General features: G+C 40.6%; 1 protein-coding gene across 2 annotated transcripts; it reads right to left on the reverse strand.

Moving 5' to 3' along the window:
* Positions 1 to 320: 320 nt before the first annotated feature.
* On the reverse strand, positions 321 to 27,521 carry LOC134643037 (ankyrin repeat domain-containing protein 13C). 2 transcript variants are annotated; one of them, XM_063495230.1, is made up of 13 exons: positions 26,826 to 27,521; positions 25,113 to 25,154; positions 18,384 to 18,488; positions 12,674 to 12,759; positions 10,863 to 10,908; positions 9,867 to 9,933; positions 8,463 to 8,607; positions 7,885 to 8,016; positions 6,899 to 7,060; positions 3,458 to 3,537; positions 3,171 to 3,269; positions 2,883 to 2,983; positions 321 to 2,766 (listed from the first exon to the last, which is right to left on the reverse strand). In XM_063495230.1, the coding sequence occupies exons 1-13, from the start codon at positions 27,229 to 27,231 to the stop codon at positions 2,636 to 2,638; spliced, it is 1,602 nt and encodes a 533-aa protein (XP_063351300.1). In that variant the 5' UTR covers positions 27,232 to 27,521; the 3' UTR covers positions 321 to 2,635. The 2 variants fall into 2 exon arrangements, with proteins under 2 accessions (XP_063351300.1, XP_063351301.1); XM_063495231.1 differs by lacking the exons at positions 321 to 2,766; positions 2,883 to 2,983; positions 3,171 to 3,269; positions 3,458 to 3,537 and adding an exon at positions 4,741 to 5,505.
* Between the last annotated feature and the right edge of the window lie 25 nt (positions 27,522 to 27,546).

Consider the following 27,546-nt stretch of genomic DNA (forward strand, 5'->3'; position numbering starts at 1 on the left):
AAAGGCCGCTGCGGATTCTCTTTTCTGCCCAGTCAAGCTAAAAACCAAACTTTCTATCGCAGCTCCATTTTAGTTGAACAAAAACTGAAATATTGACTATTTGACAACCATGTCTTGGTCCCACTGTCAAGTAAAACGCAAAATAAAGACTTATAAACCCACAAAAGTTAAAGGAAAAAAGAAGAGGAAGTGTAGGATGCCCCAGAACGAGCTCAGAACAAAAGGATACCCAGATGAGGTGTCGTATCCGTGCCATCCATGTTTTAATATGACCAAGTTAGAAAAAAAACACAAGAGTGCAAACATTATTAGATATGTGGCTTTTTATTTCGGTACATTTTATATGAAAATAGTGTCGCAGACTTATACAACAGTTTTTGCTGTACAACCGACATTTAGACATGGATGAATCATTTCCTACAGAAAACATGTCAAATCCAATCAGCTGAATTCGGGAAGGAGCATCAAATAAATGTAGAGCATTATGTCAGTGAACAGGCACACTTCCACTAGCTGCGCCTGCCTGTACTATGGAATGGAATGTGAAAAGTCAAACTGCATTTGGTTATCATACTAAATATGCATATGTAAGCACGGTGTTTCAATAATTAGGATGCTGAACAACTCTGAGCCACCAGTACAATAGCAACATCCCACAGAAAGCTGTCTGTATCAACATTAAGAGCTCATGAACCATAGCAGCACCTACGAAGACTCCTTAGAGTTAAACCCTTCCTTCCTTCCTTTTGACTTTTTACAGACTGATTTTGAGCTTTTTCACACAGCTGACAGGTTACTGTTTCCACACATCTCCAGGGAGTAGGAAGAAAAAAATCCAACAAAACAATTAAGAGATTCTTTTTTTTCTTGTTAAAGCAACATAAGTATGTACAAAAAAAGCAACTCCCACCATTTACAAACCAACAGTCTCAAATTATGTCACATGATGCTCCATAAAAATAAAAAAATTACACAAATCTTCTTTTTGCAGAGGATGTCTGAAACCCATAAACACGTAGGAATAAAAAAAGAAAGTAAAAGACAAATCAATAACTGAACATGTATTTATATAGTGTGCGGTGGAAATGCCTGATTTTTGTTAAGTGTAAGAAAAAAAAAAAAAGGGGGCATGAATGCTGTACTTACTGATTCCCAGACACCTACTCACTGTACAATCCCCAGAGTTCCTCTTTTAGCAGAACTGTGCAGTTGGTTACACAGTTAAAAAACAACAACAACAAAACAATATGATGAAGTAAAAAACAAAGGGCTGGGTTAGCCTAACTTACACTGCCCTGTCACTCAGAGACTTCGCAGTACCATTAAAATCTGCAGCATCGCTACCACTGCCGCCATTAAAAGTTAATATTTCAAATGCAGGTTTAAAGATTCAGCTTCACAACATGAGAGTCTAAGAAGTCAGCTGGAAGGCGAGTAGGTGTAGTGGATCCAAATAGTGCTTCAAATATTCACTGACTCTTTGCCAGTAAAAATCATCGCTCTCTCTCTCTCACACACACACACACACACACACACACACACACACACACACACACACACACACACACACACACGTTAAAAATGTGCACAGTTAAAGTGGAATTCTACGGAAAACTGATTTTTTTTAAGGATTTTTATCTACAAAAAGTACTCAGCCTTATACAAAACAAACTTCTCAAAGGATTATAAAGGCCACATTAAGAAAAAACTAATTAAATTAACCTCACATCCCAAGAATATCGTTGAGTCAAATGTCAAGCTTATTCTTGGCATTTCAAACTTACTTCCAAATTAAAATAACAGACCTTTCACTTTCTTGTTTACTTAACATGGCCGTTATAATCCATTGTATATATATATATATTTTTTAGGTAACACTTTTTTAGTAATAATTCGACCCCTTTGGACATTTACATTTCATCCTTAATCATTAAATAGGAATAGTCTAGTGTGTTCTTTAATAGAGTTCTTACACAGGCCTGTAACATAGATTAGGACATAAATTATTATATTTAATTTAATAAATGTAAGATCATAAAATAAAATAAAATAAAAAAGGCTGATGATTTTTTACGAGTGTTTTGAAAAGTGAAAAATTGATCTCAAAATCAATTTCAAGTGGAATTCCTCTCCAGCGTCTCTCACAGTCACTCAGTGCTTTAACTACACATCAGTTTAAAACAGTCCCTTTATGAACATTACTTACATACTTAAATACAAAGCATCAGCTGAGCTGCTGTTTTTCGTACTCGTACTCAATATACAGAAAATTCACCTGCTGTGTTGTTTCTCATATTAACTCCAATGCCCCTTCACTGATGAGATGATGAGATTCTCACAGTCACCTGCACTTCCTGCCTCGGACGCTGCATCGAATCAAATCTAAAAGGTAAAGTTCAAACCTGCGACACGAGGAGATGTCGAACAACCCGCTACCTCTGATTTAAATTTAGGTGTGTTAGGCCGTCTGGTCGCCGTCTGTATTCAGAGTCGGGGCGGGCGAGGGGTAGTCGCAAAACGCAGTTTTTATTCCTCATGTTTTTTGTTTTGTTTTGTTTCTTAAATTCAAAAAGTACCCTCTGTGGCATAATGTTGCCTCGTTGCTTGTTTGCGGTTCAGTGTCCAGTGTGTGAGGTTAAAGGTCGGGGAAGCGGCTAGGGTCTTCTTTATAATCATTGGGAATGCTAAAAATGGATTCATCAAACTCATCGTAGCGAAACTCCTGAAACGTCACCGTGGCCGTGATCGTAGGAAACACGGGGATGTCTGCGGGGAGCCGAGAGCACAATTATATGAATGACATGAAGAACACATCACACGAAAAAGTCATGAACATCAATCAGCAGACTACTGTTTGCAACACCATATAAAACTCTGCTTACCGAGCTTGACGGGAAAGCCAGGGGGGAGCTTCATCTGAACAAACTCCCTGAGTTTATTAAAGTGCTTGAAGGGTGCAATCACTTCCAGAACATTCAGTAACCTGAGGGACACGAGAACCCAAATCAACAAACAAAAACAAAGTCTATTTTACTAAAGCATTTAGGTCTCAATGAATGAATAATTTCCCCCCTTTATCCCCACTAAACAAGCCCGGGAAAATACCAATAGAAAATTATGCTGCCTGCTTTTTAATAACCATCTGGAGGGCAGCTTAAATGAAGACTTACGATTCGATGCTCAGAGGGAAGTCTTGACTCATGGCTATTGTGGCTTTGAAGTTTTTCTTGCTCTCCTTGCACACCAGCTCTCTTCCTAGATGAGGAGCTCTGAGACAGAAAATTTTATCCCACGATGAAGGCAGTTCAGTCAGGAAGAGCTCACAGCTCATTAATGCAGACATGGAAAACTACCAGTGTTTTTCCAGTAACTAAAACATGTCAACCTATGTGAATATTGCATTTGGCACACGTAGAGATTCCTGCTTTATTTATTCCCAAACACTTCAGACACCTACTTTCCATTGTCAGCCGTGATGTATTCTTCCCAGGATATAGTGTTGGGTGACGGGGGAGTTAGAGATTGCCTTCTTGCTGGCTAAAAGTCAGAAAAGAGATTAAAAAAGGCTAAAGTGCAAAATACTGAAAGGTCACACTTAAAAACAGCGAGTGAAACTAACAAAAAAAATGTTAAAACTGATCTAAGTTATGACATACAGATGTTTTTTGTCATTACTTTTATATCAACATTAGTGTTTACCTATACACCTTTAATTTTTCCCCGCAGAGCACTGACATACACGGCACATGCCACTAGAGGGCCCCAACGCATCACTAAGCAGTATACTTTTATTCTGACATAACAGCCATCCAACAACAGCAAAGTAACTTTATATAATAAGCTAAATCAGTAATTACTAAAAGCAGGAATCAACCAAACTTAATCTAGAAAGTCCTAATTCAGTGATGAAAATGTTAAATCTTTAGTTAATTCAGCGGATGAGCATCACAAATTGTCACAGAGAAGAAGGAGGCGAAGAGTTGTTGATGCTGTTGTGCCGGCCTTGAAATTAGATCCTATGTTATTGTTCGTGGTTGATAACAACTGTTTTGAACCAGTGATCTTAACTGAATAAACGGGAGCTGCACAGTAAACAGCCTTCAAATGTTAAGCCTTCATCCTTTGTTGAAATTCAGCTGTAATGCTGCCGTATCAGATTCATTCACCAGATCATTTTTATCAGCTGAAGTGAGTTACTCTTCCCACGAGCAACGAAGGATCAAAGAGAACTTTCTTCAAAAGAAAGATTTTTTTTAAAAAAACTAAAAATTGGAAACCGTTTGGCGCTTGGCCTTCTTGATTTAATGTTCTTCTTCGGTGTCAGTTCATATTAAGATTGGACGATCTGTTCTGGATGACTCTGAACTACGAGGTGCTTTGACAGTCTGCTATTCCTAAATATTTGCTCCCTGCTCCTGCCAGAGTTCAGATTTTTTTTAAATCACTATTAAACCAGCCGATCTCTCTTTTGTAAGCTGTGGTTGAGTACGACAACTAGGGCAGAAGAATCTGAAAACAGGTTCTGGATGACGAGACACCTCTGTGTCAAGAGATGGCTGACATAAGGTGTGCAGCCTTATTATGTGCTCTCTCACACTGTGTACCAGGCCTGGCACATTGTTGTGATGAGGACAGAGTACACACAGGCTGTGGAGACCTTGATCTGCTGGTATGCCGGACCTGCTCCCCCATCATTCCACGGCACCGGGGAGGGGGAGGGGGGGAGGGGGGGGGGGGTTAGCTTTCATCCGTGTGATCAATAGTGTCCAGCTCTGTTCCAAAGCCTCCCACGCTCTGCCTGTGTCCACAGACTGACTTGTTCTCTCCTGCTGTAGTAAACACAGTTGCGTCACAGCAGCTGCTTATCTCATCCACTTCCCATGTATCATTTTCCACAGGTGTGGAGGCGAGACTATTTTCACATCAAAACTAAAACAAAAAATTATATTTCTTCAAACTGTTTTCCCCCCACTTTAAACAAGAGCAGGCACCAATTCACATCAGCACAAAGGTCTGACAGACAACAGAGAACACTTTGACGAAACGAAGCCCAACACAGAACACAGGACGGTCAAAAACAAAACAAAAAGCAGTGAGCGTCCATTGTGTGTCGAGAGGCTTTATGTTCACAGAGTGGTTGTGTTTAGGGCTTCCTCTCGAACATACTATAGTGAGGGGATGGTGGGTGAGCGATGAGCAGATTAGTAGCTTTCACCACTGGGGGGCAGTGGTAGAATTTCAATCCATGCAGAGTGGCTCAGGGGGCATTTGTTCATTCTGTCTTCAAACAAATAAAAACATCAAAGGAACATCAGTGGGGATCCAGTCAGGAATTTTTCAATAAACCATACAAAGTGGCTGGACAGGGTCCGTTTCTGTAGGATTTATCTTTGTATGGATACGGGGGTGAGGAGTACTGTGAGGTTTATTTTGTCTGAGAGGCTCGTGTCCTACCCCAATGTTCCAGCGGGACAGGACAGTTTCAGGATTGGACTGGTGGTTACGCTGCAGGTATAAGTAAAGACAATGTTTATCGACAAAGTGCTCTGACTAGTCACCTAAATGCAAACTTTTGCTGGAGGTGTACAGGTGCACTCGATACACTGTTCTATTGCTCTCAGAGAAAACTACCAAACCTTTCCCGAAGACAAGGATTCATGTTAGAACAAACTGACCCAAGTTAAAGAAAAAAACTGTAACACAAATTTAACGACTTTAACTTCACTGCTGATTGAGAACCTGTGGGAAAATAAACTAGAGGAGAAATGTAAATTAAGTACATTTCAGTGCCTATCAAACCTGCAGCACTGTATCTCACTGTAGAAATAAAAATGGTTAAAAGAAGTATGGTGACAAACGTATAGTGATAAAAACTGCATTTCCTGGCCCAAAACCGAGTCACCCTTCACAGATTCAGATGTTAAGCACCTAACTTCAGTTTATTACCAAAAACCTTTGGTCTCCACTTCCCTTTTCATAAGCGAGAGGTCTTTGTTAAAATGTACTTAACTCACCTATTTAAATCTTATCAGGACCTAAAGTTTGAATTATTGGGAGCACGACCACTTTGAAGGACGCCTGGATGCTGTTACAGGCAGCTGTAGCTGGTAGCTGTCTGCTAGACTTCATGTCTCCAAATTCAAGTCACTGAACTGGACCTCCCGACTATGTGTTTGTGTATTTTGTGTATTTTGGCTTGATGTGCGGTTAACTTTACAGTCTGTCCAAGAAGTCTGCTGGATTCTAGCAGGATACTAGTTCATTTGATGACTGTTATTGTGTGCTGCTGCAATATAAATAAAATTGAACTGAAATGTTGCATAGCACTCCATAACTCTGTGCCTAATAATACAGTCACAATTTATGGATGCAGATAGCTAAGCAGCTTTTTGGCCATAGCTCATAACTTATCAATCCAACCTCAAGTCTAAATATGCTGAAGGTTGGCTCTAAAGAATCGACATGGCGATGCTATAATGCTAAAGTTAAAGCTTCAAAACAGGACTTCACAAACCCCCCCCCCACCCCCAAACAAAAAAAAACCCATCTTGCTGTGGCTATGCCTATTTTTATGTGCAGCTGAAGTTATCAAACAAAGACACATAAATCCCAATCTTAAAAATACAAATCAAGTGAAAAATTATAATAAAACTGATTAAAGTGCTAAGAAATCCTTAAATGTACAGAACTACTGTCTGTGAGATGTCATAGGGCACTGCAGGACTCGGTAAAGTTTAACTTAAAGGATTGCAAGTTGTATACCACATGTACTGCTTTTTACACGTTCAAAGAAGACATATGTGAAGCTTTGAGCACAGGTCCTTCAGCCTTATAGCCTTTCTTCTGTTTAAGTACATAATTCTGCTGAAATTATTCATGTCAGTGATGCATGACTCACCTCAAAGTTCTGCTCTATGAGGTTCCCTCCTTTGCTCAGACTCTCCATGATGGCTTTGTTCCTCAAGATGTCCTCCTCGCTCAGATGCTCTCTCCTCTTCCTGGACTCAAGCACCAGGCCGTTCACAGAGTAGAAATCAGCCAGAAAGTTTCCCACGCGCTCCTGGAGATTAATAAACAGTTAGATAAGTCCCCCCCTGCCACAGACTGACCAATTTCCCTTTCAAACAGAAGTCAAAAGGACAAAGGATTGAGAGGGCAAAAATCAATACTGTCATATTTCAGTCACTAGATTTGTCTGTGTTGTTTTGAACCCCAATCCTGTCACCTGAGCTCCCTTCCTGGGGTCATCACTGCCTCTCCGATTTATTTACCGCCTTTCCTTCCTGGTGTGGGGGTTACAACAGGAAATATGACTAGTTGGGAGGGGGGACTATGTCACATAAAAATTATAACAAAAAAGACAAAGGCCTCAATATGAAGATGGTATGTAAGCACTGAGAAGCTCTGCTACTACGCCATAAAACATGACATGATTGCTAATATCTGATATAACCGATTTTCCCCCAATGATGTATTTCTAGCACATCATCAAGAACCTGATTAAATGTAACCAGCCACAATATCCACCCTGCCAATAAATCAGTATTAGCCAATATCACACATTTCTGATATGTTGGCACAGGAATTTGAATTTGCCAATAAATAAAAACGATGAAGCTAAAGAAGAAAAACACCTTTGTTATGAATTAACACTGATCAATGTCACGTTACACACTGATATATCTGTGAAACAAACCATAAGTAAAGTTCAATTTCATCAGCTTTCCCATTCATCCCAGCCAACTGAGTTATAAAGTACAAGAATTGGGTTCAAAAATTGACTACAGTCGTTATGTCTTAAACATTTAAAAATCCCTGAAGGTCCACAGTCAGGTACCTTCTCAACCAGAACAGAGTTTCTAAAAGCTGACAAATGACACCTACCGTCTTGTCTTCCCTGAACAGCCAACCAGTCTGCGCTCTAGAGAACGTGATGGATTTGGTGGACAGTGTGGCGGAGTACACGTCGCTGCTCATCAGAATATCCACTTCTTCTTCTGTTTCCATCTCTGACTCCTTAAAGTGTACAATAAATAAATAAATATAGCACATCATTATGCATCATGCATAGTGAACACTGAACAGCCACATCCTAGTGTTGGAAACCATGATGTCAGTCGGTTCCTCCAACTCTTTCTGCACATTGCACAAGATGTTGAACTGTTGTAGTTTCCCAGAGGGTTACTTCTGTTAACATTTAGATGCCCTGACCTTTTGTCTAGTGCTGTCATCAGGTCAAATATTCCTGCTAGACATAAGAAATACCAAAATATGTAGGGACACTGTTATATAATTTACTTAAACACATTCATGCTTAGCAGGTGAAAGACTACTTTAGACTTAGTTGTCTTCACTGTAGAATCACAAACCTTGCATTTTTCAAGTCAATGACAAAACTTTAAATATGCTGCTTTGTTCTTAACAGACATCACAAATTCAAGGGCCACTAGGGTTTCACACACCTCATGGTGTATCCGCTGGTAGACTTTCTGTTCATTATCCAGCACAACAAAAGACTCTGAGGGAATAGCATTGCCATTAAAGATGAAACTGAGGTCACCCCGCTGGCATTTCATGTCAGTGAAGTCTATCAGGGTTGTATCCAATCTGCATAAACACATCGTGAACATACATAGAGGAGACAAAAATCAGGATTATTGTGAGCTCAAGTTAACTTTTCAGGCAAGCAGCACAACAGTGTCAAAACTGTGAGCGAAGACAAAACTGTGCTCGATGTTACACTTTTGAAAGGTCGGAGACAATGTGTATGGTAATCACTGCCACGGGAGTCCAACAGCACTTTTCAAAATTTTCTTTGTGTTGTCAGAGTGGGTAGTCCTGAAATAAAGCGTGACGGCAAAGAGAATAAGTGATCTGCTTGTGAAGAATGCGCACAAAGCGCTAGGTGCTACGGGTAGGTATGATAGGCCTGACACACTGTGGAGCTGGTATGTAAATGAACTTGCTGTGACAGTTTTTTTTCCTTTCACCCACTCCGTCTCTCGCTCTCCCTTTTTCTCCCTACAACTTCGGCATAATAAGAGGGCATTTTGAATACCAAATTAGACAGCCAGGAGCGGTTTCACAGAATAATGACAAGCTCCACATCAAGGTTACCTCATAAGGAAGAGTGAAGACACACGCAAGCACGAACACACACACACACACACACACACACTTTTACAAACTCAATTCAATCCTCAAATAGACTGTGTTGATATAAACCCAAATGTAGAGGCATCGGTTTACGTGCGTGATAAAGGGGTGGCATGATTTGTCACATATGTATGAAAATCTATGTGCATATGCTGTAAATGTGGAAGCCAGCCCTCAAGCCTGCATAGCGTTAGATTTTTGCCTGAAAGGCGCTGGAGCACAGCGGCATATATTCCGACTGTAGATTCACTGTTGAGACTGTGTCAGCATGTGTCAGGGTGTGACGAATTTCTGCTGATGCTCTTTGTAAGCGAGCTACTCAGCACAGTAGACTGTACAGTAGCTTCATCTATGAGACTGTGATTTAAAGCGAAACACAGAAGGAAGAGTTGTGCGCACAGAGGGATCGCTGTTCGGCTTCCTCGTACTGCTCATACTGCAGGCGCTGATTTCACACTCTAGTTAACAAAACTGAGAAACTGGAAGTAGAGAAAAGAAAGACGAGAGGATGCTGTGTACAGCAGCAGTTACAAATAAATCAGCAAGCCTTAAAAACAACAAAGTGCACGAATAGCAGGCTTTCTCTGGGAAATGTTTAATATGGCAGGGCTTGCATCTTCTGGTTTACTTTAACAGGCAGCTTCAGAAGTGACTCTTAGTTTTGAAATGTCAGAATGTTATTTAAATGAACATTTGTTGACAGGACTTGCCTGATGTTGATGCCTTGTTTGTAGATCTTGCAGGCATCTGAAGGCAGGATTCTGGAGAGCAAAGGCACTGCAACATGAAAAGATACAGTAAGGGTGTGTAAAACGTCTAAATTTAGAAAGCACATTTGAGGGGAAAAAAACTGCAGATTTCAAAGCTTTGGTGGCATATAAACCTGGAAACTAGAGTGCCACATACCAGAAGTAGTTCAACAGCTAAATATTTAATAACTCACAGTCCCTATCGTATTAAGTAACTAAAGGCATGATACTCTACTTGCTGCTCCAAAGTACAGAAGAATAGTTTTGCATTAAAAAAAAACAAAAAAAAAAAAAACAGAAAATAAAGACCAGTCAATAAGCAAGATGTGAATCTGATACAAGTCTGTGTTGTTCTCTGAGCACACAAACCTTAAAAATATAATTTTCACATTAACTTTCACTATTACACCATCTCAACTGGCAAAAATATATCCTTATGCAACTATTTTACATTTTGTTACCATCATGTGTGTATTACATAACCCTATTCACCTTGTCAATAATTCACAAAGATACACTGAGTACACAGAAATCAGCCCAGGCCTACAGTCCTGGGTTTGGTCTGCAAACTAAGCAAATGCTGATGCTTGAGCTCTAGTGAGGGCATTTCGTCTATCGCCACACACTGTGCTCCATCTGTGAGGTCTGGTGTTATGATGTTTTACCTGATGAATCTTTGAGTACATGTATTAGATCATTAAAGGTGAGACATCCATTTTAAAGAATGGCGTATTGGCTCATTTCAAACAGGCACTGTCATTTTCAGCTTGACGTCACTCAAAGTCCCTCATGATACACGGTAATCCACCAGTAACCACGTGAACACTGACTAAATCTGTTCTTCTCCCTCAGACTCCTTAGTGTTAGTTTTTCAAAACGATGACATGTGATTCATTTCCACAGTGGATCAAATCTGAGAAACTGTCAAAGGACAGCAGACAGAGAAACTTGACTCACCCCAACTTTGGAAGTCCCAGTGAAGCTCCAAGTAAAAGTCTCCAAGCTGTGAACACAGATAAAGAAAAATCAATAAGGAGTAAGGCTACGTGTTTCTACTGCTGATTATTTTTCCACAGATCTGATGAAAGGGCCAAAAACCCACAATGTCGGAGTCTGTCTCTCAACACTCTCCGACTTCCCTACCCTCTCTGTGCCTCACAGCCACCAGATTGAAAATAAATAAATAATTAAAAATACTCAAAAATAAATAGTACTCCTACTGAGTTAAACCACAAGGTTTTGACAATGACAGAACAATTCACCCACTGTAACAATAGTGACATAGCGAGCTCTATGCAACAGAAAAATAAAACCACAGACTTGGACACCATATTTGGTTTTATTTACATTTTCATGAGATTATAAAAGTAGCAAGCCAGCGTTTCACTTTACATGAACCTGAGTATAACTGAGCCTCTGCTTCTTTACATAGCAAATCCCACCTCAGTACAGTCTAATTATCTTGTAAGGCTTGGATCACCGCCACGACCGGTGGTCTCAATCCACACGTCAGTAATGATGTCAGGCTGGCCGAGGATCATCACTTCCCAGAGCTTTATAATCTCAGAGAGATGATGACACAGGGAAATCGCCAGTCTCATCATTTCAGGGAAAATACAGCCTTCGAGGTCTGTCAAGTACTCGAGACTTTAAAACTTTTACAGTGAGGGAGGAAGGTCAGGTGAAGTGGTATAACCTCTTTAAACAAGATAAAACGCAGAGTTTTATTTGCTCGTGTCCTGTTCTTGATTTCCTCGGCATTACTGCACAGCTGACCTCGAGGCCAAAATCTCTAAATGATTAACGCCTACAGTTTGGCTACATAACTTCATGTTTAGCAATAACACCACAACAACACTGATAAACATGTATGCCAGTCTGTCTATGTCTAAACATTTACAGAATGTATTTAAAAGTGATATAAAAAGGCACAAGAGACCAACAAAGCTAAAGGGATCATTTCACCCTGATCAACATGTCTGTGACTAGTTACATGTTTACAGTTTGTACATATGATGTCATACCACGCGGTCACAAGAGCATCAAGATCTTCCACTCTCACCATCTGATAATTTGCGTCCTTCCTGGCTCTGCATTGCAATGACAGTAATTTGTGAATGACAGACTTGAATGAGGTGTGCTAAGGCTGTGCTTGCAGAATAGATCCCAGTGAAAGGAAAAAAAAACAGGACAGAATTGAATGAGCGCACACTGAGAGGTAAAAAGATCTGATGACCATAAAACAAGATATCCCATCAAAGGGTCAGGAGCAGCAAGGACTATCAGAGACATTATAAAAGAGAGAAATGGTACTCGAAAAATCCTGTAGTTTAACTGACACAAACGCAAAGCAGAGACTCACTGCAATTTCAGCTGTGTGGTGGCAGGCATATCTACTTGTTACAAAAAAAAAAAAAGGGCTGGTTTTATTGGTTTACTGAATTGATTAGCATGACATTAGTGCTGTGGTGAGAGTCATCGATGGTGTCAGCACTCTGGAATTAGCCATTAATGAAGCTGTAGAAGTATAACTTGAAGGTAAAAAGACTTTTTAAAACTTAATTTGAGCAAATGTATTTTTTTAATAGTCCATTGAGCATTTAAAATAAAGTTACGGCTCCAACTCAGTTCGTTCAAGGCAGAGGCCTCAAAATAGCGGCCAAAAAACAAAAACAACAAAAAAACAAAAAAACAAAAAGAACCTGCCTTCAAGCATTTCAAAGCTGGGTGCAGAGTGGCAAAACTGGCTTCTAGCAGGACTACGTTACCTCTTTGAGGGCTTTCAGCAGTTTGGGCCTCTTGTCCTCCACGCTCTCTCTGGACTGTTGCTTCAGCTTCCTCAGCAGCGCTGTGACTGAGAGCGCGCACAGAAAGATGAGAAGAAAAACAGAAGAGAAAAAAGTGATACACCAGCTTTTTCTATACAAAAACATATTAAAGTTTAATTGAAGTTTATTGTGGGGATAGGTTAATTGGACAAAACCAAATTGCCACTAGGTGTGAATGTGCGAGCGAATGTGAGTGTGAATGGTTGTCTGTCTTTGTGTGTTGGCCCTGCGACAGACTGGCGACCTGTCCAGGGTGTACCCCGCCTCTCGCCCTATGACAGCTGGGATAGGCTCCAGCGCCCCCCGCGACCCTGAAAAGGATAAGCGGAAGCGAATGGATGGATGGATGGATGGATGGATGGATGAAGTTTATTGGATGGCACATTATTTTTTGCCATGAGTATTTTTTATAACCCTCTGTTTTACTGGATCTGATCCCACTGCTAAACTTAATAAATATTCTACTGTGAGTTGATCAACCATGTTAAAAAAAAAAAAGAAAAAAAAATTTTCACAACCATGTTTTGGCAAATTTGACCATTTTCTCCACACGCCCTGAAAGACAGGCTGTCCTTAATCATGATTACTTGAACATTTCTAAAATTAAGGGTGCTGGGCTTCACTTCCATATGGCATCTTTCAAGATTTCCCACAATCTGAGTGCCTTGCAGAACATCATCAGTTTTATTCTAACATACAGGTGGTGATGAGACTGACAGATACTGTGCTTCTCTCATGCCCCAAAGCTAAAGTCGGGCTAAAATATCATACCATCTGTTTTTATGCTGCACAGCAAAGGGCAGACCTACAATATTGGTAAGGTTAAAGTTTAGGGCAAGCCATTTTTAACGTACAGGAAATACTGTGTGCTTAACGGTTTCTCTAAGCGATTCATGTCAACAATGAAAAAAGTGCTACAGGCTACAGCAATTTTTACTGAGATTTACCAGCTTCCTGGAGCCAAATGGGGCACTCCCAGCATCATCCAACCAACCCTGATGCATAGCCTGCAGGGATCAAACCATTCCAGGAAGTTCAAAGGGAGCAGCAATGGCAGATACAGAGCTGCCTGTTAATGAGCTACTCCTTTAACCTCCTTAACGAACTAGGGGAGAGGAACGCTCACAGGGGGCTTTTAGCCATGATGGGTCACATTAACAAGCGTTCTGCACCACTGGCTACAGGAGACTTGTGAAAAGAAAACTGTTCCATGCAAATTTACAACAACTATTTAGATGTTATGTGATGCTTATTAGGGAGTGGGAGCATCAGTTGCTCACTGACATAACTGTGGTGCTTTTGATGAAGCCATGAAGGGAATAAATGACAACAGCTATTCCAGTGATTAAGTCATGGAAGCAGTTAAAAAAAAAAAAAAAAAAGGGGGGAAAAAAAAAAAAAATGTTTGGCCACTGAGAACCCGCCCGTCCTACATTTTAATAGGACTAAAAGCAGCAGTGCCCATATGGCATAGTCATTAGCCTGACCATCTCCTGTGCCCTCCTCCATGTCCACGTGGCGAGTCAACATAGACAATATGAACAACATGTTTGTGTAACTGGTGCTCCCCATGCAGCAGCACAGAGGGGCAGAGGACTCAACGGTAAAACTAGGCCAAACGAGAGCACAGGAACGCACATGTGCCAGCCGGCACAGACACAACTACAGGATGAGGGTGTCTTTGTGGCCTGGCTGCCTAATGAGTGTAGACAAGCTCTGGATGGGGCTCCTCCTGATCCTCACCGCCTCGCAGCAGGACAAGGAAGGGAGTAAAATCTCACCATCTGGTCACAGACCACCCAGCCAACACAGACTGAGAAACCGATGCGGGCCGTTTCAACACTAAACCCAAGTGACTCTCCACGCTGGCATTAATTCACCGAGATGCTGATCGGGGCACTTTGCTGGCACTAATTAGTCGAGTGATCTCAGCAGTTTCACCTCCACGCTAATAAAAAGAGACAGAGTCAAGACAAAAATTTGCTTTTACATTACCACAAAGGGCAACTATTTAACAAGATATGCAGGTGGAGGGCTGCTGCTGGCAGGTCTCCAAGAATGTGGAAAAAGTTCAAAACGACACAGGCCAGAATATTAAATAGATGCGAAAACTTGCTGAGGTCGACGAATTTTGCAAGCTAACTCAAACGGCCGAGTTAACTGAAGATGACATATCACATGTAGGGAGCTTGATTCAATTTAGTTTTATTTAAACGCTCTGAATCATATCAGGAAAACGTAATTTTTAGACATAACAAATAATTACAAGCTGAAACAGAACTCAGTTGTTCTTTATCATTGGAGCCTGTGCGGTCATATTTTTATATGCACAATAATTTTGCTCTACATTAATTTGTCAGTGAGGTTATAGTGAGGCTATAAACAAACCTTTGTTTGCAAATAAATGTAGAAAAATTGACTAGTTACAAGCTAAAATCAAACCATGGCATCTTTTAATTAATAAATAAGAAAATGAAATTTAAGAATTTGTGTGCTTTGCTATGGCCTTAATAAACAAACAAACAAACAAACAAACAAAAAACCCCACAACACATATCACCCGAAAAAGCAAAATGTAAAATGTCATTCAGTCAGTCAATCAAGATAATAATATCCAGAAAAAAATCCATCCAACTGGAAATGTTCAAATATGCTGGTGATAGTGTTGTTGGTGGTGTCTTTTCTTTTACAGGAATTCTAACCCTGACTCTTCTGCACAGGTTGGAGGAGTAATATAAATCTCCTCATTTGTTGCTGAATGTTGCCTTGTTTTGATATACACATGCACTATAACAGGTCTTTCAGGTCAGTCTGTGGAAATCGTTAATAGCATATACTGCAACATATACTGATAAGAAGATGAATTTTATGGATAATAATGATTCTATCTACAAGAAAGCCAGTTAGTGATTATTTGTTATAAAGAAGGGAGGAGCCTTTGTATTTAGCTAAAACATTCTGGAAAGAGTTCATAATGTTCAGTATATCAGTCTGGTATGGTAACCTGACTGTGGAAAGAGAAAAAAAAATGGACGTAAGAAGCAATGGGAGAATCAAAAAAAAAAAATCATTGGTCGAGAACAAATCTAATGAGATAAGCTCTTCCGTCTTAAGGAAAACCCGGTCATGGTTGATTTTATTCTGATGTTGAACTTATGCCCTCAGGGTGATATAATAGTAAGGGATCATTTCAGCCAAAAGTAATTAGTATACAGAAAAATAAGACGCTGTGATGTATTTCTATAGTTTGAAATTTTATGTACATGTACGTATGAATGCTGCTGATTGTTGGCACTATTTCTATTATGAAGTGATCTATGACTTGATGAATTATGAGTTATTCTAATTCTAATCTATTCTAATGCCTTAATCATGGATATTTATAAATGACTCCTAATAGCTCTATAATTTTTGAATACAGGAAGAAACCATGTGAGAAAAATCTAAACTCAAGCTTATTACAAAGACACAGAAAGAGAAAAGGATCTTCTTAAGCCAAACTTCTCCAACTTAAACTTTTCTTGCCAAGTCTGGTTGTTTATTCAGGCTAGTGAGACCATTACTGCCTGACACCCACATGAAAAAGCGGCTCCCTGCCTAACATACAGTAATATGACTGAAACTCTCTTTGAACAAGTCCCTGAAGCTGACAACACAGCTGTGTGGCAGAAAGGCGAGCGAGGACTGAAATAGCCCTTTCTGAACCAAACACATGACAAAAACTATTTCTGAGCCACATTTTGTCTCCTCATTCAAACAGAAAGCCACACACCCGGGTAACAAACGCACTGTGTCGCAACAACCGCACAACAGACGTCAATAGTAATTTGTCACTTCATCAGCTAAAAATAACAATTAATCACATTCAACCAAATGTTTCCTTAGAAAAGAAAGAATTTATGTAATACAACTTGTGAAAAACTACTAAAAACCAGATTTCAGAAACAAGATCAAAATGTTATCCTGTTCTCAGCACTATCCAGACCTTGATGTTTGCCTCACTGCAAAACAAACAAAAGTTCCCAGGTCTCCACTTCCTTTTCAAAGTCCTGACAAACGCTGAGTCAGCTCACACTGAACAGAGCTTTGCTAAGCCTGTGAAAAACATTTATTGCACTGTACAGAGAAAATAAATTATAAGTTCCCTTCAGCACCTTTCTCCTCTATATCATCATGACAGCCAAGTAAAGTTTTAGATATCACATTCCAAGTGGGAATTTTTTTTAAATATATATTTTTTATTGTGTGTGGAGTCAGCTTTTTGTAGCTGTCACAGCAGTGGCCAATGCCCTGCACTCTTGGATTAGCATTAAAAGACCTCAGGCAGGCAGAGTTAAACAGTCCTCTGTGCCTACATGTTTTTGATTCAGTGTGAAAGAAGCTGAAGTCTCTCTCGGCTCTCCAAGCCTGTCAGTTGATTCGGGTGATCAGCACGCTGACCTGACCCAGGAGTTTAAAATCCTGCCGAGTTTTGTGTTTCCCTGAGTGCCGTTCTATAGAGAGTTGGGCTAAAGCCTCGCTGCACATGTACAGGGAAAATGAATGTTAACTGCACCAGCAGGAAAAAAAGGAGCAGAGAATAGAGAGCTACACCCTTCTTGAAAACCTTACTGCAACATGTACCTGCATGGTCATCTGCACAAGAAACCTGTCAGCTGTAAGATGAAATGTCATTAGAGTTCATTAGAAGCTTCAGTCAACACACATACTTGGAGTCAGTTCATTAGAGGAAGCAGTCGATGGAGGAACTTAAAGCTGCCTCCGTTTATGACGTAACATTGGTGCGAAGTGGCTGTGTGGATACATGAATGAAAGATCAAGCTCTTTCATTCATGTATCCACATGTACTAGGTTAGCAAAGTCATTTTTTTAACTGGAACTTATTAACTTATATGTAAAATCCAAATGCTGTACTTGAGATGTTCCAATAGCTGAGAATAAAGTGGGCCAATCAACACCTAACCTGGTAGTTCTGTAGCAGTAGTGAAGGGTTGTAAAATAGTTTTAATACATTCACCACAGCTACAGACCCCACCACACTGAACAAACCTCAAGCCTTCCTGTTTCTGGCATCAAAAGCTCTAAATAGATTGCAGGTGAAATTCTCACTAGCAGAACACTACTAGCAAAACTGTAACAGCTGTCATTCAATCCATTCTCCCTCAGTCATTACAAAAATCTAATGTGACTTTTTGTACAGTGCCACGGGTACTCGTGACAGTGAAATATTACAAAACATTCTCACCGTTTCAAAACAAACTTTTGGGCCATTATGAAACGTGGGACAAAAACACGTGTGATATGGGCTTGAGCATAATCAGCCTATCAGGACTGAGGGAAATATCTAATGAATTGCTTTTCACTGGAATACAAAAGCCAGAGGGCCTTGAGGAATGCCCCCCTCTCTGAGGGACAAAAGAGCCAGGCCGGTGTGGTGGCCTCACTGCGAGGCGGCGGCGTGGAAGAATGTGCAGAGCCGTTTGGTGATTTGTATCTGTTGATGAAAACTTCTCTCTCTCGCCTTCTCCCACTGGTGCAAGCCTGATGCCTCGCTTTAGTAAACGAGTTCACTGACCAACATCAGTTTCAAACCTCTGCGTGAGTGTTTTATCGAGCAATGCCAGCTACTCAGCGAGTCAGAGATACTTACTCATCTGTCGGTCTCCGTAGCTAATGGCCTCTGCGAGGGGGCTCCATCCCTGAGCGTTCTTCACCTTCACTGGTGCATTGTGGGCCAGCAGCAGATGGGCACACTCTGCAAGGAGGACAGTTAATCACTAAACACCAAAAGACAAACAGAAGGACAAACTGAAAACCCAAAAAGCCATAAGGAATGTGCCTAACAAACATGACTCACTAGCAGTACCACAGACCTAATAGTTTTCAGTCTGGCATCTTGAATTGACAACGGGCTGAAGGATGATTTCCTGACCAGAAATAGTCTGAAAATGTGACAGCACCCAAACTTCATAGTCATAGATATTAGGAAATTAATGTTCCAGTAACTAATGATAAAAATACACAGAAGTAAAAGGTGCTTTGGGGTATGTTTTGTTTTTTATGTGTCTTGATTTGACATCCTATTAATATGAAGCAAACACATAATACAATATATGCTGAAAACAAAACAATAAAAACTAAAAAAAACAAACAAACAAAAAAAAAACTACATTGATATTTTATGGTGACTGCTTAATACACAGAAGAAAAACCCTGCGTCCAGCTCTAATTATGTGTTCAATTTTCAAACCACAGAGGAACTGAACAGAAATGAGATGCAAAGTTAAACAGCTTTACTTCTCCTGTTCTGCATGTTTTATCTGATGTGTTTACCTTAAACTGACTACTCTGCAGTACAGGCATCATCTGTTACATAGAACACATTTCTCACAATGTATCCAGGGTGTCCAGAGGGCTAGTATGTGTATAGAACTTTAACCAAAAAGCCATACGGGACCTACAATTATGCAAGACTTGGAATCTTTCCTTTTTTTTTTTTTATCCTGCATTGCTTTAAATTAACGAAGGATTCTTAGAAACTAAATTTTGAGCAATAGGAAAAGACATCCCTTGGTACTATGTAGTCACCCTCCGAGCTGTGCTTGAATTCTAACACCTGGAAAACAGCCAAAGAGCTTCGTCTCTTTTCTATGGTGAGATCAGCAGTAAGTGCAGCACAAAATCCCGCCGCTCTCCAGGCAGCGTGTCAACAAACTACATCCAGCCAAAGCTGAAGCCTGTTGTTCCGGCTCAGCTGTCAGTTTTGTTGTGACATCACTCATTATAATGTTGGCATCTGTACAGCTCTGTCCCAGCACTGGCCCGAAAAAGTCACAGTCCTACAAATGCTAAGCAGGGGCTAAGTGCTAATGGTCCACTGCTGAGTGCATATGTGGGGCCTTTGCTCGTTGGAGCCGGAAGTTAGTTGGTCGACCGGTCTTTTTAGTCATGGCTGTATCACGTGAACTCATTCAAATCCTCCTGACTTGTTTTTCTGCACAGATGATAACAGCAATCAAATACATCACAAAACCACATGCACCATATACATACTCCCCATGTTTCATTAATGAGAAAGAGGCCAGGGTAATACAAAGTCTTAATGATGGAGGGGAATACAATCTGAAACTCTTCCTTATTAGATGCATTAACCACACAACAAAGAGAAGCACGTCTCTCCCAGGAGTGTAGTTACAGAAATAAAAAGGGCAAGATGTGACATCAACCTAAGCAGTTAGGCTACATGCTCCTCATAAGCAATTAACAGCAACACCAGTTGTGTATAGTACAGCAGACATCAAGATGGGAGCATGGCAAAGAAAATCGAGATGAACACAGACACGGCGCTGGGAAGTCATTATGGTCACACCAGTGATGCAGAGTTTCAAAGACTTGGCTCATTACTAGCTTTAATGGATTTTCTTGGTAAATTTCTGCTTGATGCTGAATGCTGTCTGAAAGCTGACCACTTCAAAAAGATTGACTAATACTGTTCATATCGCATGCTTGAATTAAATAAAATAGCTGCATTGGTAGCAGGAAGATAGCTGAAAAGTGAATGAATAATGCAACATTACAGCAAACCCCAGTCTTTACGCATTAGTTCAAACTGTCACTCAGCTCCAGGACTCAGCCGCTGATAACAGAAGTTGATAAGGAGGTAACACAGGCAAACAAACGGACAAGCGCATGCTTTCTGATGTAAGCTTTGCATTTCCTCAAGGCTTTGACCTATATATCCCTCTGCTAAATCCAACGATTGTGTAATGATAACGACAACATTTAGCAGATATGCATTATATAACCACGAGGAGAACAGCCAGGCCGTGTGTCCTGAGCCCCACACCTTCAAGCTTCTGGTCTGAGTTTTGTGCTTCAGATGCAATAAGCAGTGTATAGTGTGGCATCATGGATACACTTTTGTTTTAAAGGCACACAACACTTGAGTTCTATGTCAGTTGTTTATGATGTGAATTAAATGCAGAAACTAAGTTAATCACCTCGCACTTTAAGATAAAAATTACAAACAGTTGCTATTTGAGGATCGACTTTGATACATTTCCATTACCTGTGAGGTAAGCGGGACATCACAGCACAATTGTAGCTACATCATGTTGAGATAATGAAGGCTTTTTGTATCAAATGTGATGGGATACAACACTAACAGCAAAGACACGTGGCTATTCCACTGACTAAAGTGTTTGTTTAAACTTGAACATCCAGGCAAACATTTGTAATTCCAGGTTCAAGCACTTGTCTCCTGTTTGCTCTTATTGGTGAAAATAATAGCATTGGTGACACATTCAAGTTGTTACCAACAGTTAAGTAAAGACTGAGCTATGATATTGAGCCATGGCTGTAGATGAAATGGCTTCAAACAGCAGCAAATGAGGATCGGTTTAAAAGCAGGTCAGGATGAAGGTGGCATATGCCTGTGTGTGGCAGGCCACCATTTGGTTTCAAGGACAGTTTCATAATCAACCATCAAACATTTTCTCAGAAAGACACACACAGCAACATGGCAGCTACATCCACAGAGGCACTTTCAGAGATATCAAAAACTTGCATTTCTCTCAGGGATAAGTAACAAGTCAAACTCTTGGAACAGCCGAGAGTTCTGTTTTCTTATCGTAACAAAGTAACATGCAGGACCTTTTTAGTCGATTTACACTTTATCATGGACATGGTGCTCAGGTGGAGACAAACAGATACTGTTTTATCTTTCACTGGTCACTACAGAGTCAAGGACAGACAGACATACACACCCACACACCTTTTTTATGAATTTCCTATTCCTTTGGCTCTCTCCAAAAGTATCTTACCTGATAATTCTGTGACCTGAACATCATATTTTTCCACGAGAATCCTAACAAATTAAATTTTAATACAATAATGTTTTGATTAGTATTTAGTTATCAGAAGTAGTTTAACTAAATTACTCAAATAAATCAGTTATGCTTTGTTTTCTGTCCATCATTCAAGAATTTTCACTTCCGAATTCATTTTTATCAGAGTGTCCAGAAACTCTCCGAAAAGCCTGCAGTTGATCCAAAATGCTGCAGCAGACTAGAAAGAGAGAGGATATTTGACCCATACGGCTTCTCTTCATAGGCTCCCTCTTAAAACCAGAATCAAATTTAAAATCCTTGTCATGAGATACAAGGTCTTGAATAATAAGGCCCCATCCTATCTTAAAAACCTCACAGCACCATACCCACCCAATCATGCACTTTGCTCAAAGACTGCTGGTTTACTTGGTTGGTGGTTCCTAGGATATTTAAAAGCAGAGCATTTAGCTTTCAGGCCCCTCTCAAATGGTAAACTCTGAGCACTCAAAGCGCTTTTTACAACTTACCTCATTCACCCATTCATACAAGCACTTTTTTCCTATGCTTTTTCTATGTAAGTGCTTTCTAACATTCACAAATATTCATACTCCGATTAATGCAGAGTTAGTATCTTGTCCAAGGATATTTGGTATGCAGCCAAGGATCAAACCACCAACCTTCCGATTAGCAGATGACCTGCTATCTCCCCTAAGCTACAGCCTCTCCTGTGGAAGCATCTCCCAGTTTGGATTAAAGACAGAAACTTTCTCTACTTTTAAGATTAGGCTTAAAACTTTCCTTTTTTGATAAAGCATAGAGTTAGGACTGGATCAGTTGACCCTGAATCCTCGCTTAGTTATGCTGCAATAGGCCTAGGGTGCTGTGGGCGTTCCATGATGGCTGTTTCTTCTTCACACACTATGAGCTTACACACACCATTTTGCATTTCATCATTAGTTATTGTTAATCTCTGGATCTCTTCCACAGTGTGTTTTTGTCCTGTCTTCCTCCCATCACTCCCAACCTACTGGTTCTGCTGGAGGGTTCTTCTCGTTTCTCCTTCCCACTGTCGCCAAGTACTTGCTCAAAAGAGGTTGTTTGACTGTAAGGGTTTTCTGTGTATTACAGTCTCTAACTTGGAATATAAGAGCATCTTGAGGTGACTGCTGTGGTAATTTGGTGCTATATAAATAAAATTAAATTGAATTTTATATAACCATGATCAAATCATGACAAATTTGGGATCACTTATCCCAATTTGGGTGGCATAGCTTCTCTACAAAACAGCTATAATGTACTGCTGTGTGTGTATTTAGTGTTTTAAATATACAGAAAGTTAGCCGACTGGATAAAATGACTGCTAGGCTGCTTGTTATTAGCCACCGTTTGCTGTCTTGTTCGATCTAATATGCACTTGTGTGAGCATTGATAAAGGAAAACTCCCTGTGGGCTGCTGGGCTGATTGCACGTGCATCAGCTGCACAGACGTCCTGCTTGAGTCGCATTCAACTCATGAGTGAGGGAGCAGGATGGTGATGTAAAGCACTTATCTAATGCTACTTGCTGTGCACTGGCTACAGATGGGGCTTCTGTCGAGAGGATCTGATTGCTGTTAAAACTCCCTACCTTCACCCTCCAGTTTTGATTAAGTCTGAGTACATTTTAAATGTTGATCTGGCTTTTTTTTTTTTTTTTTTTTTTTTTAAACCATTATTTACATACTCAGCAACATTTGCAATAGTGTATTTGAGTCAAACAGGAAATTATCTTTTCCTGTTTGACTCAAATAGCCTATTTTTGATTAAAATAGTGTATCTTAAAATACTCCATGAAATGTGCATGTGTGTGCCACTTTAGAGTATATTTTTCCAGCCAGGGTGGCCCACTAATGTCAAACGCTCACTGGAACTGTATCTTTCAAAGCCATTTTTAGAATCTCACCATTTTATCTTTCATTCACACCCATTGGACAAATGAAACAAAAAAAGAAAAAAGAAAGAAACAAAAAAGAAACAAGAGTTTTCTTTCAAGGCACATGACAGGAAGCAGAATCCAGACAAACTGTCTTACTCCTCTGACAATGACGTCAGCTTTCAGGACTGCATTATGCTCTGCTTTGGATTTTCTTCATCTTTTAAGTTAGATATTCCACCTGTGCAACTATTCCGGTCATGCAAACGATCAGACAGTAGACTGCTGATATGCACAACTGTCATTACCACAATGGCGGACATATATGCAGAAAAGCCAGAAACAAAGAGAGCCTTGTCCTCTGCATCCCAACAGGCCAGCCACACCCAGGCTGTGATCTCATGCTGTAGCCTTCAGCCCGTCTGGCCTGAGCATCCCTAGAGGACCAGGCAGCAGCTCAGGCAAGAGACAGGCAACCTCATTAGCAAAATCAATTCCATGGCGTCCCGTCCACGACAACACTTCGGTACTCTGCTATCTGAATTACCAGTAGGTAGTGGCAGAGCCATCACACTGACAGAAATTGAGCTGTGCGAATGTGAAATCAATTGAAACCCGTGCTTCAGTGACAAACACCACAAATGACAATGTGCAGCACGGGTAACCCTATGCCTGAATGGTTGATCAGGAGCTGACTGCAAAAAAGGCTAAATTAATTTTTCAGAAGCATGTTCTGATGTTTCCTTGTCATATTAAAATGCAGGCATTGAGTCTCGAAGGGACAGCGCTTTAATGTTTTATGTGGATGCTTTCAGTCCAGCCAGAGCAATTCATTCTAAAAACAAACTCATGTAAGATTCCTACATTGCCTTGATACATCATGACATATTCATTATATACTCTTAACTCACAGTTATTCTAAGACGCCCAGATTTCACTATTGTGCAATTTGTTATATGTTCAACATTCTGAGAAAATACACATTGCTGTAGCCTCTGAAACACGTTCACTTCTTTTTCACAACCCAATTCGAACCGATCACAAAACCAAAGTAACCTCTTTGGTGCGAGAGACACTGGCAGATAACTAAAAATAACAGACTAAGCAAATATTATGGGCACTGAAAATTACATCGCTTATCTCAACTAATTACCTCCTGTGCCAGCTTCAAAGTTAAAGTCTTTCGAGCCGGCAGCGTTACATCAATCATAATGAGACTTTAACTACTGAGAGGGGCCTAATTCTTGCACTATCATCATTATCCAGTACTCACTGATTAAATATGATCTAATAATCCTTTGTGAATCTATAAAGTTGGGGAGAAAAGAAAAATCGCTCTTAACAGATAAAGAAGGAAAGGTCTCTTGTTCCATCGTGATTTTGACCAGGAGAAAATCCATTAACACAACCTCTTTATTCATGCATGAGCATCTTGCCTTCTGGGATCTATGTGGTGATCTGTGACAAATGTCTGGTGGTGCTTAGCCTGGCAAATGCACACACAAAGGGAGGGAAATAAACTGAAACACACACAAACCAAAGATGTACGGGCCTACAGAGAGGCATGTTTAAAAAGCCACGGAGACAAGGAGAGAAACCAAAATAAAGCACGTGGATGTGAATGTTTCAACACTACTCACCTTTATGTCCCATCATGACAGCAAGATGCAGCGGTGTGTTTCCTGAAGAAGGGGAAAAAAGAAAACAGAATTTGTGTACTGCATTTAAGAATAACAAAAACGAGCGAGAGACTTCGAAGAGCATTTTGCCTTTAAGGCTGTCACAGCTGGAGTGAATTAGATGTTTAATCTGGGAGGCAGCCTTTGCTAAACTCCAAATGATATGGTAAGTCTGTGCTCACTGTGCCTTCTCCTACCATGATGGCAATACCACTGATTACTACCCAACTGCACCACAAAGCAAGCTACATTTCAGAGGCAGGGACATGGCCTGCTAACAGACACAATGTATGTGGTATATGGTAATCATTCAAGAGAGAAATGATATTTGTGGCAGGTGTGCAAAAGCCTCTACCCACTATCTGGCCAAACTGTAGGACCAACTCCTTCAGGCTTTCCATTACAGAGGAAGACGGAGGTAGGCAAGCATCCAAAACAACGTGAAGTAAATATGGGGAAATGTGCCAAAGCTGGGGTTCAGCTAAAAATCACAAGGGATGCTGTGATGAACAGCAGAAAGATTTGTTTTCTGTGTATATGAGGATGTGAGGTCTGAGTTCACTTACAGCCACCACTGGTGGCACCTTTCCATGTAGACAGTTTCAAATAAACCACTGATATTTTTTAAAGCACCAATCCAAGTTCAGCTGAAGTAAATGAAGTTTAATCTGTAAACAAGCTGCATTTTAACTCGTCAACAATGCAGTGTTACGAAATTATTGTCTGGATTCACTGGGACTATTCCCTCCCTCCCACAAGCAAGTGGAAAACAATTGTTTAAAGGTATTTCTTTAAGCAACTAAAAGAAATATCTTCCTTAAAAGTTTTCTGGAAAAAAAAATCATAACAAAACAGCAAAGTGAATGGATAAAATATAATGGTGTTAATATACATATCAAACAAAGCCTGCCTTACTTCAGTGATTTGATGGTCCAGCTTCAACTTATATCCACTAGAAGCTAAAATATTATGGGAATAAAGCCACGAATTCAAGATACTGAGCCCAGGTAACCATCATCCGAGAAGGCAAAAAGGCTTAACAAGTTCAGATTCTTCAACATCACCAGAGTAAATGCCCTCCCCTTCTGCTACGTTGTTTCATTGCAGCATGTCAGTGTTTTGAAGACAGAACACATTCCAGAGCTGACAGTAAGCACAGCCCATCCTTTTTTCTTTACATGCGAACCGGAACAAACCGACGCTGTAGATCTGTCAGTTAAGAATGCGTTGATTTGGAAAATGTGGCGTTATCTGAACAGACTTTGCCCTGCAGATGAGTTGCAGTCAAGTCTGGGAATCCCAAAGTTTCGCACAACACGCCTTGATGCGTCAGCCATAGGGCCCTGAACCAACTTATCATCCAGTGTTTAAAGATGACTCATGTCACAAGGAATACGTGATAAACTTGAAATGTGGACTGAAAGGCCGCTGGGACCTTTCCTTATGCAGGCTTGAAAGAAGTGAATTTGAAGAAATTACAGGGTATTGACATTAAACTGCTCCCCAATTTGGATATCAGTTATCCGGGCCTTGGCAAAAAGAAACCTCGCCTACATCTAATGCTGCCGGAGAATGATGGCCTATTAGCTAAAACTAAGCTTCACTGGACCTTGAAATTGGCAGTTCATTGTGGGCTTTATAAAGGCAGCTGAGATGAGCAGTTGTTAAACTCACCATGGACGTCTTTCTGGGCGATATTCTGCGTCCGTATGAGCGAAGACAGTCGTCGGACATCTCCTTTAAATACACATTCGTGCACCGGAAAGTCCTGCCCAGTTCGGATAATGGGGTTTTTGTTGTTGTCATCGATAACATCGGATGTTGACAGTGTGTTGGTGTTAGCATTAATCTGCGACTGTTGGTTCTGCTGCTGCTGCTGCTGCTGTTGCTGTTGTTGTTGTTGTGTGGATGAAGACTTGATTAACTTGTGGTTGCTGAAGATTTTACTCGCTCTGCTCTTGTTGTTCGTCTTGGAGGCTGTAAACGTCCCGGTCGCAGCCTCTTCGTCCGGCTCCAGTAAGTCCTCGTCTTTGCTCGGCCTGTGGTCCTTGCGCAGGGAGCGGATCTTCTCTCCGGTCATTTTCTAAACGGTCGACGCTGACGGAGCAGAGGGTGTCGTCGCTGACGATGACCCTCCGGGCGAACTGATGCGATTCGCCAGTTGGAAGTCTTCGCGCAAACACTGGAAACTGCACAACATGAAAACACTTACTTCTCCCACGGACACACAAAAACCACAGTTTGCTCGAGGACGAACAAGTAGCACCCCCCTCGTGCCGGTTTCTTATGAAAACAAACAGTCCACTCTCCTCCTACCGCCCCAAACTGTCGACGGCTGCAGTACAACATAAGCGGCTCCAGTTGACTAGTACGAACGCTTCGGCTGATATCTTCC

The sequence above is a fragment of the Pelmatolapia mariae genome, linkage group LG15 (assembly GCF_036321145.2).
Source record: "Pelmatolapia mariae isolate MD_Pm_ZW linkage group LG15, Pm_UMD_F_2, whole genome shotgun sequence".
In the NCBI taxonomy this organism is placed as follows: Eukaryota; Metazoa; Chordata; class Actinopteri; order Cichliformes; family Cichlidae; genus Pelmatolapia; species Pelmatolapia mariae.